The sequence below is a fragment of the Mauremys mutica genome, chromosome 2 (genome assembly GCF_020497125.1).
Source record: "Mauremys mutica isolate MM-2020 ecotype Southern chromosome 2, ASM2049712v1, whole genome shotgun sequence".
In the NCBI taxonomy this organism is placed as follows: Eukaryota; Metazoa; Chordata; order Testudines; family Geoemydidae; genus Mauremys; species Mauremys mutica.
In genome coordinates this window covers 294,829,158-294,844,762 of record NC_059073.1, presented here as the reverse complement: position 1 = coordinate 294,844,762, position 15,605 = coordinate 294,829,158, and the positions used below count along the sequence as shown (strand labels likewise).

Below are 15,605 nucleotides of genomic sequence, written 5' to 3'. Positions count from 1 at the left end.
CCCAGCCTGGGTGGAAATGGGGGCGGGCACATGGGGTGTTATGGGGCACCTTACGTGGGCCAAGGCCGACTGCCCCACCTCTCCGTGGAGGTCTGCTGCCACCTTTACCACAAACAGCTCTGCTCCACCAGCCACTCCGCTCCTCCAGCCGTCCCTGCAAACTGCTCTGCTCACTGTTCCATCGGTCACTCCAACCATCCCACGAACTGCTCTGCTAGCCACTCCACTCCACCAGCCATCCCATGAATCGCTCCAGCTGTTTCCACAAACTGCTCAGCGCAGTTCTACATTCCGTGGACCACTCCAACCATCCCACAAACTGCTCCTCTCTGCCAGCTGCTTAGCAATATATCTTCAGGCTCCCCCACAAACTAACACAGCACTAGCAATCTTAGCTCAGTAATTCTAGTCCTTTCAGTAATTTCAGCTTGTATAGAGGAGCCACAGTCCTGGCACACCATCAGCCCAAAGTGAATTCAGCTCAGCAGTCTCTAACTAGACTCCTAATGGATTCAAAATTAGCTCTACTATTCAACAAAGAAGAAGGTGCAAATTAGTGTGCCGAGCCCTCAAAAGACACCCATACCTATCCCTCACCTTTTCTCAATTTGCTGGGTTTTGGAACCCATGTCCCTTGTCTAGCGAGTGCTACTTAGATGATGGTGAGATCCTCTGTCATAAAACAGTTTCATTGTCCTTGATTCACATAATCAGAGTAACAATACTTTATTCCTCCTGCCCCAATAACAGAGAAACTGGGGATCCCACAGCTGCCAAAGTGACCATTTTGGGCTGCCGTGGGCTCACAGTAGGCAGGGTGGGTGTGCCTATGCAAACAAGATCAGCCTCTGAAGTTCTTTTCTACACTCGCCATACTTCACCACCAGATGTCAGGATAGAGCTCATCCTGACTCTGCTTACGTCTGCTTAGTAACTTACTTTGTTCGGTTGATAAACCCAATGTAAGTAATTGTTACCGGGAGGGGACAAACAGTCTGTGCATATCTCTCTTTACTTCAAGAAAGGGGGCAAATAATATGAACTTATACTGTATAAAACTTTAAACAGTGTAAGACAGATTTATCTGGGGTTCAGTCTCCCAGAAAGGCTGTGTACTGAGGCGCTGAGGCAAGTCCCTTTTAACTGAATCTTCCCAGAGCTGATTTGATCTCCAGTTCTGTATTCTGCAGAGGTGTGTGGCCCAGTCTCTGTGTCTGTGCTGGAGGAAGCCTACAGTGTCACATTCAGCAAGACCAAGGCAAGGGGTGCTCAGGCTGGCAGAAAGGTTAGGCTCAGTGGTATCTCAGCACATCAAGTGACAGTCCCAAGCAGGTATCAATGAGAGAACCCTTCACACTCTGCAATGGTGGTTGAAGCATGAAGCGACATATGAATGTTTAGTGTATCTGACATGTAAATATCTTGTGATGCTGGCTACAACTTGCCATGTGAATGCCTGTTTTCACTTTCAGGTAACAATGTGAACAAGAATCAGGCAGATTTATCTCCTGCAAATGTAAACAAACTTGTTTTTCTGAGCGATTGGCTGAATAAGAAGTAGGACTGAGTGAACTTGTAGACTCTAAAGTTTTACATTGTTTTTTTGAATGCAGTTTTTTTGTACATAATTCTACATTTGTAAATTCAGTTTTCATGATAAGGAGATTGCACTACAGTACTTGTATTAGGTGAATTGAAATTACTTTTTTTGTTTTGTTATTTACAGTAAAAATATTTGTAATAAAAATTAAATATAAAGTGAGCACTGGACACCTTGTATTCTGTGTTGTAATTGAAATCAATTTATTTGAAAATGTAGAAAACATACAAATATGTAAATAAATGGTATTCTATTATTGTTTAACAGTGCGATTAATTGTGAAATTAATTGAGATTAATTTTTTAATCGCTTTACAGCCCTGCTTACTTCATATAGCATTCTAGCTTATGATATATTTGATCTAGGGTCACTTACTGATTAGTTGCTTATGTCTAGTCTTTCTTTGGGCTTATGCCTTGTTAAGCTGAGCTATTATCTTACAGGTCTCGAGGCTTGTAGGTTTATTGCGTTACTGCCTTAATTTATACCTCTGCCTTATCTAGCAAATACCTATAGGCTGCACAATAATGTAAAATAACAGAGCTTGATTATCAGATTCCCAGGCTGAGGTTGCAGAAATAACAATTAGACAAATCACCTCAGCATCTGAATAAACAAATTTGCTCACAAAGTGAGAAAGAAAAAAATATCTACAACCCCACAATTGAGTTTTAAAACAAATTACTAAGCCACCCTACCACTGATGTACACAATCTATTTATGCATTTGCCAGCCCATGTTAATATATCACCGTCATTTTTGGCTTCATTCCTGGCACCTTCTTGTTTAGCCCTGTATTGCTGTTTAATTTCTTCAAGTTTTTTCTTTAATTCTTGTTCCATGGCTTCCTTTTTACGTTCCTGTTCTCTTTCTTCCATAAATTTATCTTCTCTCTTCTTTATCTCTTCCTGTATAATATTTTCGATTTCTTTTTTCTTTTTTTCCTCCTCTTCTCTGTATTTTTTCTGTAGTTCCTCTGTCTTTGCTTGGATTTTTTTCTCTGCCTCTTCATACATCTCATTCGTGTAATATGAGCCTCCATTTTCACTCACCATCGCATCAATCATTTTAATGAGCTCACTAACCTGAGCTCCCCGTTCCTTCTCTTTGTTATCGAAAGCACAGACTCGGTTGTTACATTTTCTCACCAGTTCAGAAAGATTCTTATCCGTTGCCTTTTGTAACTGATCAAGCAGCTCGACCTTTTCTAAATTTTCTGTGTGGGTGAATAAGAGTATGATGTATCTAACTGCTTCATCTCCAAAAATTTCTTGAATTCGTTCTACTGTTTTTTTTTCCTCTTCAGTGAAACGGCCCAGTTGTATCACCATAACTATAGCATGAGGCCCAGGAGAAGAATACAACATGCAGCGACCAATCTCTTTAGAAGTTTTCTCAAGAGAAACTTTAGTATCAAAAAGACCCGGAGTATCAACAACTAGAATATCTCTTGTATCATCCAGGCTTGCTCCCTCCTTCTTACATTCCTTGGTTATAGATATTACTGAGAGTTTGGAGTCAAATGCTTTTCTACCAAGGATGGTGTTTGCTGTTGCACTTTTCCCACATCCAGTTTTACCAACAAGCACAATTCTCAGTTCTTCTTTTCTGGTCTGTTGGCTGTCATCACCTGATACTGTTGAGAACAAAGAGATGTTTGAAAGCTATAGAGAAAGAAATTGGTGGGTTTGAGAATTTTGTTTCAATGATTATAATTGATAATTAATCTAAACGAAAAATAACCTGCAGCAGAATTTAGAGACCAATCTTTGAGGTTCATGTTCAGATCTGAGTAAGACTAAAGCATAGGTGAGGCTGGGCTGGTGTGATCTGGTTCCTTAATTTGATACTGGTTTTTGGAGGAACACTGCTCCTACTTCCCACCCTCTCTCCTTCCCAGGGAGTTGTTGGATGCTCTTCAATCTACTCTAGTTCCACAGCTGAACCATGTTGTGTTCACAGCACATGCTCATTCTTCTCTGCCCTGAACCCTGTGTAGTCATTTGTAACTGTGCAAGGTGAGTGAGAAATGTGATCTCTGGTGTGAGGGAGCAGACAATTCTGATTTAGTAGCATTTCATATTCACTTTATATAGTGGAGAAACAGGCCTGTGGAGTATAAAATAAGGTGCGGAGCAGGAGTGGAAACAGCAGGTTAGAAGCAGCCTGAGTTGTTGTCATCACCATGGGAAACATGGAAGAAGATAACTACTGTGCAGCAGATCCTCTTCATATTAACACAAAGGATGTTACAGCTAAGGTAACAGTAAAGCTCCAAGGGTCATTTGTTTTCCCAGGGTGGAGGGGAATGGGAAAGCTCTGGTGGGAGATCTCAATGATCTTCTATATGATTTTTGCTGTTGAGTTATTGTTGGTTGCTGTGGATAAGTTGATTAATTGCTGACATGAGGGCTGAGGGACTATGGGAGGGGAGTCTATGTCATAGATGCATATTCAGGAATTGCCCAGGAGTGCTTAAAGCAAAGTATTGGTGCTCCTTTGTAATGTGTGTGTGTGTGTGTACAAAAATAAATAAATATATGTCAGGGATATCCTAAAGGCAGCTGGGGAATTCACAAAAAATATAAACCAAAAGATTCAATACAATCAAGAATGATTTTAAGGACTAAAGAAGAGACCGGAGGATGAAATAAAAGGAAGCTTGGGGCCATGCAGAGGATCACTGAGCTGCTGCAGTTGCCTATAGAAGTGAGAAAAGGAGAAGACTGATACTGAAGACCAGCAGGTGGATGTGCTGATAGCGCTGAAAGGGTTTTGTATTCATGGTTCACTAGGATGTGCTTTCTGAAGAGAGGTGACTCCTTGGATTCGACAGCCTCCTTTTAGAGAGATAGGACAACATTAAAATCCACAATTCAAAAATGACAGAACTCTTTCAGGTGACTTCCAAAGTAGGTAGAGAGTGAGAAAGGGAACTTTCCCTTAACTCAGATAAGCTAACATTCTTTCCAACATAGAAAATAAAGCCTAAGAGAGAATAGTTAGAAAACAGAAATATCAGAATAAATTAGGATCACAGAATGCACTTTAGTAAGTCATGATTTCTCACTTAAATGTCACCATTTTGCATTTAAATCTAAATCAGAGATCGTGAATTACTGGGAATAAATGAAATGTGGTGGGATGATCATCATGACTGGAATGACAATAGAGAAGAGTACAATATACATGCAATAGGATAGGCAAAAGGGAAGAATTGGCAGGAGATGGCAGTATGTGTCATAATTGTTTAAAATGCTCCTAAGCTACAAACTGGCAATGAAGACTGTGGCAATGAAATATTTTAGGCAAGGATAACATAATGAAAGGGAAAAACTAAAGAGGATATCTATTTCAGACCATCCGGTGTAATGGAGAACATGACTGAAAAATTCTTGGATAAACTCTTGAAGAGTTTTAAACTATGAGATTCCAAGTGTAACACTTGGGAATCTATGTGCAACTAGCTTATTGCATCCAGTTGCCAAAGTGATCAAGAATTTTACTTTCTAAGGTATCTGAAATGAGTGCTGTGTGGTGAATGCGGATAGGAACTAGGGAATGTCTTACTGTGGCATCATTATACCTGGGAGTGATTGCTGATAAAGTATTTGAAGAATATGGATCAAACCCCATCTCATGTGTTTCTTGTTACATAAATGGAAAATCCAACCTGAGCAAAAGAGGCAACGCTGAGGGCATGACAGAATCTGGAGTGTCATTTACTTACCAGGGCATGTTCCTTCCATTTTTTGTCTCTTCCTCCCTTTTGTGTTTGGCTGAAATATCTGTAAAGAAACCTGTGATTTACAAACTTCATTTAACCAATGAGAACATAATTTAGAGCACACCAGATGTGGACATATGATAAACCTCCTTTAAGCTGAGATATCCCATGCAGGAGCTTCTGCACTACTTGAGCCCTGTGATAGGGCCGAATTGATGTAGAGAACCTGTCACAGACTCTCTGTACACAGTGCATTTCACATTTAACAACTCCTTTGAATATATTTCTGAAGTTTGGAACATAAATTGGGGGTGGTGATGTCACAGACATGGCAGCCTTCACATCTGTAGGGAGAGTGGGTGAGACTTCACCCATGAGATGATCCCACTTTACAGTACCCTCCATAATGAAAGTATTGACCCCTTGGTGGGAGATGTTGCCTGGGTAATTGCTAATCTCTCCTTTTTCCAACCTCAGCCCTGCACCTTGTGATGCTTTCTGGGGCTGGCTGGACAGCTAACCCATCTCTCCCTTCCCTGCCCTCACTTACACGTTAGCCTTAGGAAGCTTGTTAGTCTCAGAAGTTAAAACTGGATTGCCAAGCACCTGAAAAAACCAAATAGGATGAGCAGTCTCCCAGTTACCCTCTTTAGAGTCATTACGGGGCTAACTACCTTATTTAGACTCATCAAAATCCCATCAGGCTGAGAATAATAAGGCTCTAAGGGCCAGATTTGCCTAGGTATTTAGGCACCTAAAGATGAGGTAGTGCCTAGTGGGATGTTCAAAAGTGCCTAGGCACCTTGGGTGGAATCCACGAAGCTATTTACATGCCTAGATCCCAGGTTTAGGCCTCTAAATCCAGTTTTTAGGCATCTAAGTCCCACCATGATCCACCAAACTCCTGCCAAACTTGGCGCCTAAACTCATTTGGTGAGAAAGGCTTTGTCTACACTTAGAATATTAAAGCACTGCCATGGCAGCACTTTAACGTGACAGTGTGGTAGTGGAGCCAGCGCTGGGAAAGCTCTCTCCCAGCGCTGTAAAAAACCCACCACCATGAGGGGCGTAGCTCCCAGCACTGGGAGCCTGTCTAGACTGGCACTTTACAGTGCTGAAACTTGCTGCGCTAAAGGAGATGATTTTTCATACCTCTGAGTGAGAAGGTTTCAGTGCGGCCAAATGACAGTGTAGACAAGCCCTAAGTTTCTCAGAGCAAAAGTTGCTTCAGTTTTTGCCTCTGGTCTCGTACAGTGCTGCCTAACTGTAGGCCTTCAGATGCCTGTCTCCCACCTAAACCCAAGAGTGAGTCAGGAGCTGAGGGAAGATAAGCGGCCGAAGACTAACTCACATAAGGGGCCCAATCCAGTAGGTGTCTTCTGAGCAACCCTATTGGATCAGACCCCACTCAAAATCTGGCTGGAGGGAGTGGTGACTACCTTGTAACCTTTAGCCCAGTGGTTAGACCACTTACCTGCGATGTGGGAGATACAAGCTCAATTCTTCCCCCCCTTCCTGGCAGAAGGAGAAAAAGGATTTGAACAGGCATCTCCCACATATCAAGAGGTACTGCTGTAACCATAGACATAGGCGGCAGGTTTGTATAATTTTTGGTGGTGCCCAAAATGGTGGTCCCCCCCTGCTCTCGCCCTGTAAGCCGATATAAAATGAAGCTACAACACATTGGCTCCACAAGATTACAAGGGTCAATTAAAAGTGGAAAGTCAGAAGCAGCACTTGCCTGCTTCAATATACGGTATTATATTTTGTTGCACCTGTTGTGACAAAGTGGGAATGTTCTTAATGTTTTCTCTGAATATTGTGTGGGTGCCTCAGTTTCCCCTGCAAGGTGCCAACTGAAGGTGTTGGGGACAAAGAGATCAGGTGGCCTCCTTGTCCGGAAGAGACACAAAGGCCAGAGGAGGGAGTGTCAGTTTGGAGCTGGCTGGGGAAATCGGGAGAGGCCCAGAACTTGGGTCTAGGCTCCCCACCCTCCAAGATGGACCTGACTGAGGGGTCCTGTTTTCTGTACCTACAAGCTCTATTCTAGACTGTGTTCCTGTCGTCTAATAAGCCTTCTGTTTTACCGGCTGGCTGAGAGTCACGTCTGACTGCAGAGTTGGGGTGCAGGGACCTCTGGTTGCCCCAGGACCTGCCTGGGCGGACTCACTGCGGAAAGTGCATGATGTGGAAGGGCTGAATGCTCCGAGGTCAGACCCAGGAAGGTGTAAGCTTCTTGCCCTGGAGACAGTACGCTCAGAGAGAGGAGGCTCCCCCAGAGTCCTGACTGGCTTTGTATGGAGTAGTTCCAAAGCATCCCAGCATCCTCTTCCACACCATGCGCTTCCTGGAAGTCTGCACAGGCACTGACACCCCCTCCTCTGGCCTTTGTCTCTTTTCCAGGAATTAGGAGGCCACCTGATCTCTTTGTTCTCCAACACCTTCAGTTGGCACCTTGCAGGAGAGCGGCCCAGGCCATCAGTTGCCCGGAGACAGGGTTTTGGCCATTCTCTGTGCAGACGGAATCACACTGGCCCTCTAGGGCTCTACAACAATCACACCCCTTATCCCACCATCTAGATCCTTGAGAAATGCATAGGGGAAACTGAGGCACCCACACAGTATTCAGAGAAAACATTAAGAACATTCCCACTTCGTAACACCTGTATACGACTAGTTATATACTTTAAAGGGTGTAAAATAATCAAGTATTGTGCTAAACACAATGATACTCCAAACTGACCACCAAATTTAAGTTGCACATTTTTCCCCTCAGGTGAGGGTTCTGGGGTGGGGCTGGGGATGAGGGGTTCACAGTGCAGGAGGGTGCTCAGGGTTGGGGTGCTGGGGGTGCAGGCTCTGGGGTGGGGCAGGGCTGGGGATAAGGATCTTGGGATGCAGACAGGCTGCCCCAAGGCTAGGGCCAGAGAGGACTCACCCCCCAACCCCATTACCGGCAGCAGCAAGCTCCAGGGGAGGGACCCCTCCTCTTCCCCCCCCCCCCCCGCAGCACACTCACTCTGCACCACAGTCACTGCACATGCTCCTAGGGACTCTCTCAGGTCCAGAAAGCCCACTCGCCTCCTCTATGGTGGGTACCGGGTGTCACGGAGTCCCCGGGCGATACTCTGGACCTGCTCCCCACCAAGCCAGTCAGGACTTTGGGGACCCTCCTCTCCCTTGGAGCAGACTGTCTGCAGGGCAAGAACCTCACACGGCTTCACCTCCTGGGTCTCTCCTTGGAGCATTCAGCATCCTCTGCCCCTCCGAGCGCTTCCCACAGCGAGTCCGCCCAGGCGGAGTCTTGGGGAAGCCACCGGGTCCTGCCCCCCCACTTCGCAGTCAGACGTGACTCTCAGCCAGCCAGTAACACAGAGGTTTATTCGATGACAGGAACAGGGTCTAAAACAGAGCTTGTAGGTACCGCGAACCGGACCCCTCAGCCAGGTCCATTCTGGGGGGCAGCAAGCCAGACACCCCCCGTCTGCACTTCACTCCTCGTCCCCAGCCAGCTCCAGACTCCCAAACTCCCTCCAGCCCCTGCTCTCTGCTCAGCTCCTTTCCCGGGCCAGGAGGTCACCTGACCTCTTTGTCTCCAACACCTTCAGCTGGCACCTTTGCAGGGGAGGGGCCCAGGCCATCAGTTGCTAGGAGACAGTGTCAGGCATTTAGGTGCACTGGCCCCTTGCTCTGTAGCAATCACACACCCTGATCCACCACCTAGATACTTAAGAACTGCAGAGGGGACACTGAGGCACCAACACAGTATTCAGAGAAAACATTAAGAACATTCCCAGTTCATCACACCGGGGCGGGGGGTTGCCATCATGTGTGGCCTCCCCACGCCTGCTGCTGCCCCTGGGTGCCGGGGGGGGCGGGGGAGAGAGCTCCCAAGCACCTGTGTGCCTCCTTCCTCCTCCTCTCTCCCTCTTCCCCTTCCCCGGTGCTCCAAGAGGCTGCCAGCCATTGATCTCAATAGCCTTAGGCAGAAGCAGCACAAACAAAAGAGAGAGGCACTGGCTGTTTTCTTTCAGGCAGGGAAGCTCCGAGGCGGGGGAAGGGGAGAAACCCAGCTCCAAATATTGGTGGAGCAGAGCCCTCAGCCTTGAATATTCCTGGGGCTTAAGCACCTCGAGCCCATATAAGCTGCCGCCCCTGAAAATCAGTACCTTAGTAGATATAAAATCCTTTGTTATGCCTAAAATCTTTGGAAACATATTTTTTAAAGTTGGTGAAATTTCATAAACATGTCTATTGTTATGGAGATCACACACAGTAAATTATTGTCCCTTTTTCTAAAAGCAATGAACGTTGTTATGAACTAAACCTCTGTGACTGATTAATTTAAAATAATGTTTTTGTTTCAGTGAGTTAAATATGTAGTAATCTGGAATGATTACTTTATGAAGGCTTAAGAGTACATTTAAAATATACAATCATCTTAGAAACACTGATTAAGAAAATGTAAACCAGAGAAGAACCGCGTCATGTATCCCATAATAGTTAACGTTGTATTAAGCAGGACAGCTGACTTGCTCTTGCTACAAAGTTTTTACAAATAAATCTCTAACAAACTTCAGGGTATATCAAAAAACCTGTGACTGACATTTTTTAGTCCCAAGTTTAGTGCTTTTAATTAGGTACTTTCTTCATGTCCAGTCTTCACCTTCTGACTTGCAGTGGAAACATGCTCCATTTTCTTTAGAAAGAAATTGCAGAGGAATGTTTTTTTCAAACATCATTTGCTTCATTTGGGTTCAGGGATTTGGCTGGAAGGAGGTGAGCAGGGAGGCGCAGGGGGAGGGAAGAGAAGAGGGAGGAAGTGGGAGGGGCGGGGTCTGGGCTGGAGCAGGGGTGGAGTATGGGCAGGGCCACAGGCAGAAAAGTTGAGCTGGGGAGCTTCATTCAATCATAGGTGCTGATTTCCGCTCTGCATAGTGGGTGCTTGTCCCCCACCCTGGCCCCACCCCTGCCATGCCCTGACCCCACCCCCATTCCACCCCTTCCCAAAAGTCCCCACCCCGCTTTTTCCCACCTGCTTCCCCCAAGTCCCCATCCTTGCCCTGCCTCTTCTCCTCCTCCTCCCCTGAGTGCACCGCATCCCCGCCCCCCCCCCCGCCCTCCCGGAAAGTCCTAAGCGCCACCAAACAGCTGTTAGGTGTCGGGAAGCGCTGGGAGGGAGGGGGGACTGGGAATGCGGCATGCTCAGGGGGGAGAAGGAGGCTGGGGGGGGGGGGTTGGCTGCTGGTGGGTGCGGGGCACCCGCTAATTTTTCCCTGTGGGTGCTCCAGCCCCAGAGCACCCACGGAGTCGGCGCCTATGCAGCCACTGCCCGTGGTTTCAGACGTCACTCTGAAACCTAGACTGTCTGCGCCAGTGTGAAGTGATGGAAACTCCTATGAGCCTGGCTGAGAGCTTCTCTTGTTCCAAATATCACCCAGTTCAATTCTCACTGGGATTCACAGTCTGTAACAGTCCAGTTTTTAAGTTTTCAACCATTTTGGGCTTTTTACACATGACTTTACAAATGCAGCAAAGAGTCCTGTGGCACCTTATAGACTAACAGATGTTTTGCAGCATGAGCTTTTGTGGGTGAATACCCACTTCTTCGGATGCATCCGAAGAAGTGGGTATTCACCCACGAAAGCTCATGCTGCAAAACGTCTGTTAGTCTATAAGGTGCCACAGGACTCTTTGCTGCTTTTACAGAACCAGACTAACACGGCTCCCCCTCTGATACTTGACTTTACAAATGACACCTCTGTGACAGCCTGGGGCTTTCAGCTACTGGTATAGATTCAGCAACATTGAGATCCTCCCAGCTGAGCTTACCTGATACCTGGTCATCATTGGTAAGAGGCTGGTCTCCAAGATAACTGGGTCTGGGGTATTTCAGAGCTTTGAGTAAAAGCACCAGCTTCAGCTGGTTAGGATTCATGATGTTACATCACTCGTTACAAGTATTCAGACAACTGCTGGTTATTTATTAAAAGGTTCACAAATCACAAAAGCTCAATGAGTTTTAGCACAAATGAATATTCTTTGAAAACTTATTGGAATGAATAGCATTCAAAGTGAAGAGGATGCATACACATGAACTGCCAGAAAGCATTTCATCCTGAGTATTCTGAATAGTTTACAAATTGTGAATACACTTGCAGAAGTCAGGAGTGATTCACCAACCAAAACTGTGACAAGTTCATCATTCATTTGGCACATAATATCTGACCAGCTGAAGTTATCACCAGCGAATGACCTATAGACCAGAAAAACCTGAACACCACGAATTTATGGTTATAGTATCTTTTGGGATGGAGTCATCCTCTGCAATATGATGCTAAAGATACTAAATTTATTGAGATGCTTTCAAATTAGCATGAGATTATTAACCAAGTTCAATGAAAGCTCTCAAGGATCACCTACTGGGTGATTCCATCTCTCTTGGGAATTGGCGTCAGCTGGATCTTGTACAGACAGACGGGGGGGGGGGGGAGAGAGAGAGAGAGAGCTGCCAGTCAAATACTTGTTCTTCCTGTAACCCAGGAGCATTTTCAGTGACAGACCTTCAGATATACACATTCTTTAGTCAGACATTGCAACCAAGTGTAGGACAATCAGCCAGCAATACCTGTGTGCCTGGAGAACGAACGCGTGCTCCTCTTGCAGATTCTGGAGCCCCTTCCATCTGCTGTGCCATCCTGCCAGGCTACTGGGGCTCTGACAGGACTGATACCAATTTATAGGGATGCTTGTGTTATGTAGCTGATAGAAAGTAAAACTGGAACAAAGTGTTTATGGAAAGACAGATAAAATAAATGATTTCAGTTTCATTATTGGTCTATGTAATTTGTGTGAGGTGGTGGGGTGGAGATGGAGCCTGATTAGCAAGTGACCTCTGTCTGGAGAACAATTCCAGATGTGCTTTATAGGAACTGGGTAACCTGACCACTCTCAACCTGCCCCAGCATCGGAAACAGAGCAGGGTGTGAACCAGAGAACTGAAGTGCTGGTACCTCTCTCTCATCAGGGCTGCAGTCAGGTTGATCAGCTCTTTCCCCAAGGCTGCTATCAAATACCCACCACTCTTCTGTTCTGCAGACTAAATAACCCCAGTTCCCTCAGCCTCTCCTCATAAATCATGTGTCCCGGCCCCCTAATCATTTTGATTGCCCTGCGCTGGACTCTCCAGTTTGTAAACATCCTTTCTGTAGTGGTGGGACCATAACTGGACACAATACTCCAGGTGTGGCCTCACCAGTTCTGAATAGAAGGGAATAATCACTTCCCTCGATTCACTGAAAATGCTTCTAATAATGCAGCTCAATATGCCATTAGCCTTCTTGGCAACAAGGGCACACTGCTGACTCCTATCCAGCTTCTCATCCACTGTAATCCCCAGGTCCTTTGCTGCAGAACTGCTGTTTAGCCAGTCGGTCCCCAGCCTGTAGTGGTGCATGGGATTATTCCTTCCTAAGTGCAGGATTCTGCACTTGTCCTTGTTGAACCTCCTCAGATTTCTTTTGGCCCAATCCTCCAATTTGTCTAGGTCACTCTGGACCCTATCCCTACCCTCCAGCATATCCACCTCTCCCCCCAGCTTAGTGTCATCTGTGAACTTGCTGAGGGTGCAATCCATCCCATCATCCAGATCATTAATGAAGATGTTGAACAAAACCGTCCCCAGGACCGACCCCTGGGGCACTCAGCTTGATACCAGCGGCCAACTGGACATCAATCTGTTGTTCACTACCCGTTGAGCCCAACAATCTAGCCAGCTTTCTATCCAGCTTATAGTCCATTCATCCAATCCATACTTCTTTAACTTGCTGGCAAGAATACTGTGGGAGACCATATCAAAATCTTTGCTAAAGTCAAGGTATATCATGTCCATCGCTTTCCCCATATCAACAGAGCCAGTTATCTCATCACAGAAAGCAATCAGGTTGGTCAGGCATGACTTGCCCTTGGTGAATCCATGTTGACTGTTCCTGATCACCTTCCTCTCCTCAAAGTGCTTCAAAATGGTTTCCTTGAGGACCTGCTCCATGATTTTGCTGGGGAGTGAGGTAAGGCTCACTGTTCTGTAGTTCCCTGGATTCTCCTTCTCTTTTTTCAATATGGGCACTATATTTGTCTTTTTCCAATCGTCCAGAACCTCCCCTGATTGCCACGAATTTTCAAAGATAATGGCCAATGGCTCTGCAATCACATCAGCCAATTCCCTCAGCACCCTTGGATGCATTAGAGCTGGACCCATGGACTTGTGCATGTCTAGTTGTTCTAATTAGTCCTTAACCGGTTCTTTCACCACTGAGGGCTGCTCACCTCCTCTCCATACTGTGCTGCCCAGTGCAGCAGTCTGGGAGCTGACCTTGTCTGTAAAGACCGAGGCAAAAGAAGCATTGAGTACTTCAGCTTTCTCCATATCATGTGTCACTAGGTTGCCTCCTCCATTCAGTAAGGGTCCCACACTTTTCCTGACTTTCTTCTTGTTGCTAACATAGCTGTAGAAACCCTTCTTATTACCCTTCACATCCCCTGCTAGCTGCAACTCCAATTGTGCCTTGGCCTTCCTGATTACACCCCTGCATGCTCTAGCAATATTTTTATACTCCTCCCTAGTCATCTCTCCAAATTTCCACTTCCTCTAAGCTTCCTTTTTGAGTTTAAGCTCACCGAAGATTTCACTGTTAAGCCAAGCTGGTTGCCTGACATATTTGCTATTCTTTCTGCACAGTGGGATGATTTGTTCATGCAACCTCAATAAGGCTTCTTTAAAATACATCCAGCTCTCCTAGACTCCTTGCCCCCTCATATTAGCCTCCCAGCGAATCCTGCCCATCAGTTCCCTAAGGGAGTCAGTCTGCTTCTCTGAAGTCCAGGGTCTGTATTTTGCTACTCTCCTTTCTTCCTTTTGTGAGGATCCTGAATTCGACCATCTCATGGTCACTACTGCCTAGGTTGCCACCCACTTCTACTTCCCCTACCAATTCTTCCCTGTTTGTGAGCAGCAGGTCAAGAGAAGCATGGCCCCCAGTAAGTTCCTAGTCAGTACAATTACCCTAGGAACCTGCAAAGTATCTGAGGAGTTTAAATCTTTCCTTCCAGTGAGGATCACTTTGCATTTATCAACAGTGAGTTTTACTCAGTTCCTAGAGTTTCTTTAGGTCTCTCTCTAGTTTCTTACAGCCCCCTCTGATCCTGACTAATCTAAATACCCTTGTTGTCAGCTGCAGATTTTGCTACCTCCCTGATCACCCCCAGCCCCGAGGAGATAATTAATAAATATCTTAACCCACACAGGACCTAGCATGCAGGGGCGGCTCCAGGGATTTTGCCGCCCCAAGCACGGCAGGCAGGCTGCCTTTGGCGGCTTGCCTGCAGAGGGTCCGCTGGTCCCTGCGGGAGGTCCGAAGCCGCGGAACCAGCGGACCCTCCGCAGGCAAGCCGCCGAAAGCAGCCTGCCTGCCGCCCTCGCAGCGACCGGCAGAGCCCCCCGTGGCTTGCCGCCCCAAGCACGCGCTTGGCATGCTGGGGCCTGGAGCCACCCCTGCTAGCATGGAAACTTTTGCCATGAGGGAAGTTGGCCTCTTGTCTGGCATGGCCTGGGAGTGTGCACTCTGTGCACTAGCTCCTCTGAGGGCTGCACTGCCCTGTTTACACAGCTATTGTTACCTGCACTAGCTGGAGTCAAGCTAGCTTGGGGAGGGGAGCCCCTGCACAGCTTTTGCCGTGTGCACAGACCCTCAGACTTCCAAAGGGCCTTTGACAAAGTCCTGCACAGGAGGCTCCCAGACAAGCTAAGCAGACGTGGGGTGAGAGGCAAAGGGTCGTCGTGGATCAAACACTGGTGAGGAGAAAGGAAGCCAGAGCAGCTCCGATGGCTCCCCTCTGTCCAGGGGACATGTCAATAAAGCAAAGAATTCTGAGACTAGTGAGACATGACGTCTGTTGGCAGAATCCATGTTGGTTAGACCCTATAAGACAGTGGTTCTCAAACTTTTGTACTGGTGACCCCTTTCACATAGCAAGCCTCTGAGTGTGACCCCCCCATATAACTTAAAAATACTTTTTAAAATATATTTAACACCATTATAAATGCTGGAGGCAAAGCGGGGTGGGGGTAGAGCCTGACAGCTCACGACCCCCCATGTAATAACCTCGAGACCCCCTGAGGGGTCCTGACCCCCAGTTTGAGAACCCCTGGTATACGATCATGACTTTCCATATGTTGTTGTTGTTGTTTGTTTTAATGAGTGATTCTACCAATTTGCCAGG

At 46.4% G+C, this 15,605-nt stretch overlaps 1 protein-coding gene across 1 annotated transcript; it reads right to left on the bottom strand.

The window, feature by feature from the left end:
* Positions 1-1,800: 1,800 nt before the first annotated feature.
* LOC123364548 (GTPase IMAP family member 7-like) lies at positions 1,801-12,085 on the bottom strand. The gene is made up of 3 exons (XM_045006766.1): positions 11,956-12,085; positions 5,331-5,388; positions 1,801-3,236 (listed from the first exon to the last, which is right to left on the bottom strand). The coding sequence occupies exons 1-3, from the start codon at positions 12,022-12,024 to the stop codon at positions 2,272-2,274; spliced, it is 1,092 nt and encodes a 363-aa protein (XP_044862701.1). The 5' UTR covers positions 12,025-12,085; the 3' UTR covers positions 1,801-2,271.
* Positions 12,086-15,605: the final 3,520 nt, after the last annotated feature.

Bases quoted from the DNA above. Each gene is read 5' to 3' on its own strand.
- LOC123364548 (XM_045006766.1), bottom strand. From the start codon at position 12,024: ATGGCACAGCAGATGGAAGGGGCTCCAGAATCTGCAAGAGGAGCACGC. The intron at 5,389-11,955 runs GTATTGCTGGCT...GTTTCTTTACAG, and splicing joins TTCGTTCTCCAGGCACACAG to ATATTTCAGCCAAACACAAA. The intron at 3,237-5,330 runs GTAAGTAAATGA...TGTTCTCAACAG, and splicing joins AATGGAAGGAACATGCCCTG to TATCAGGTGATGACAGCCAA.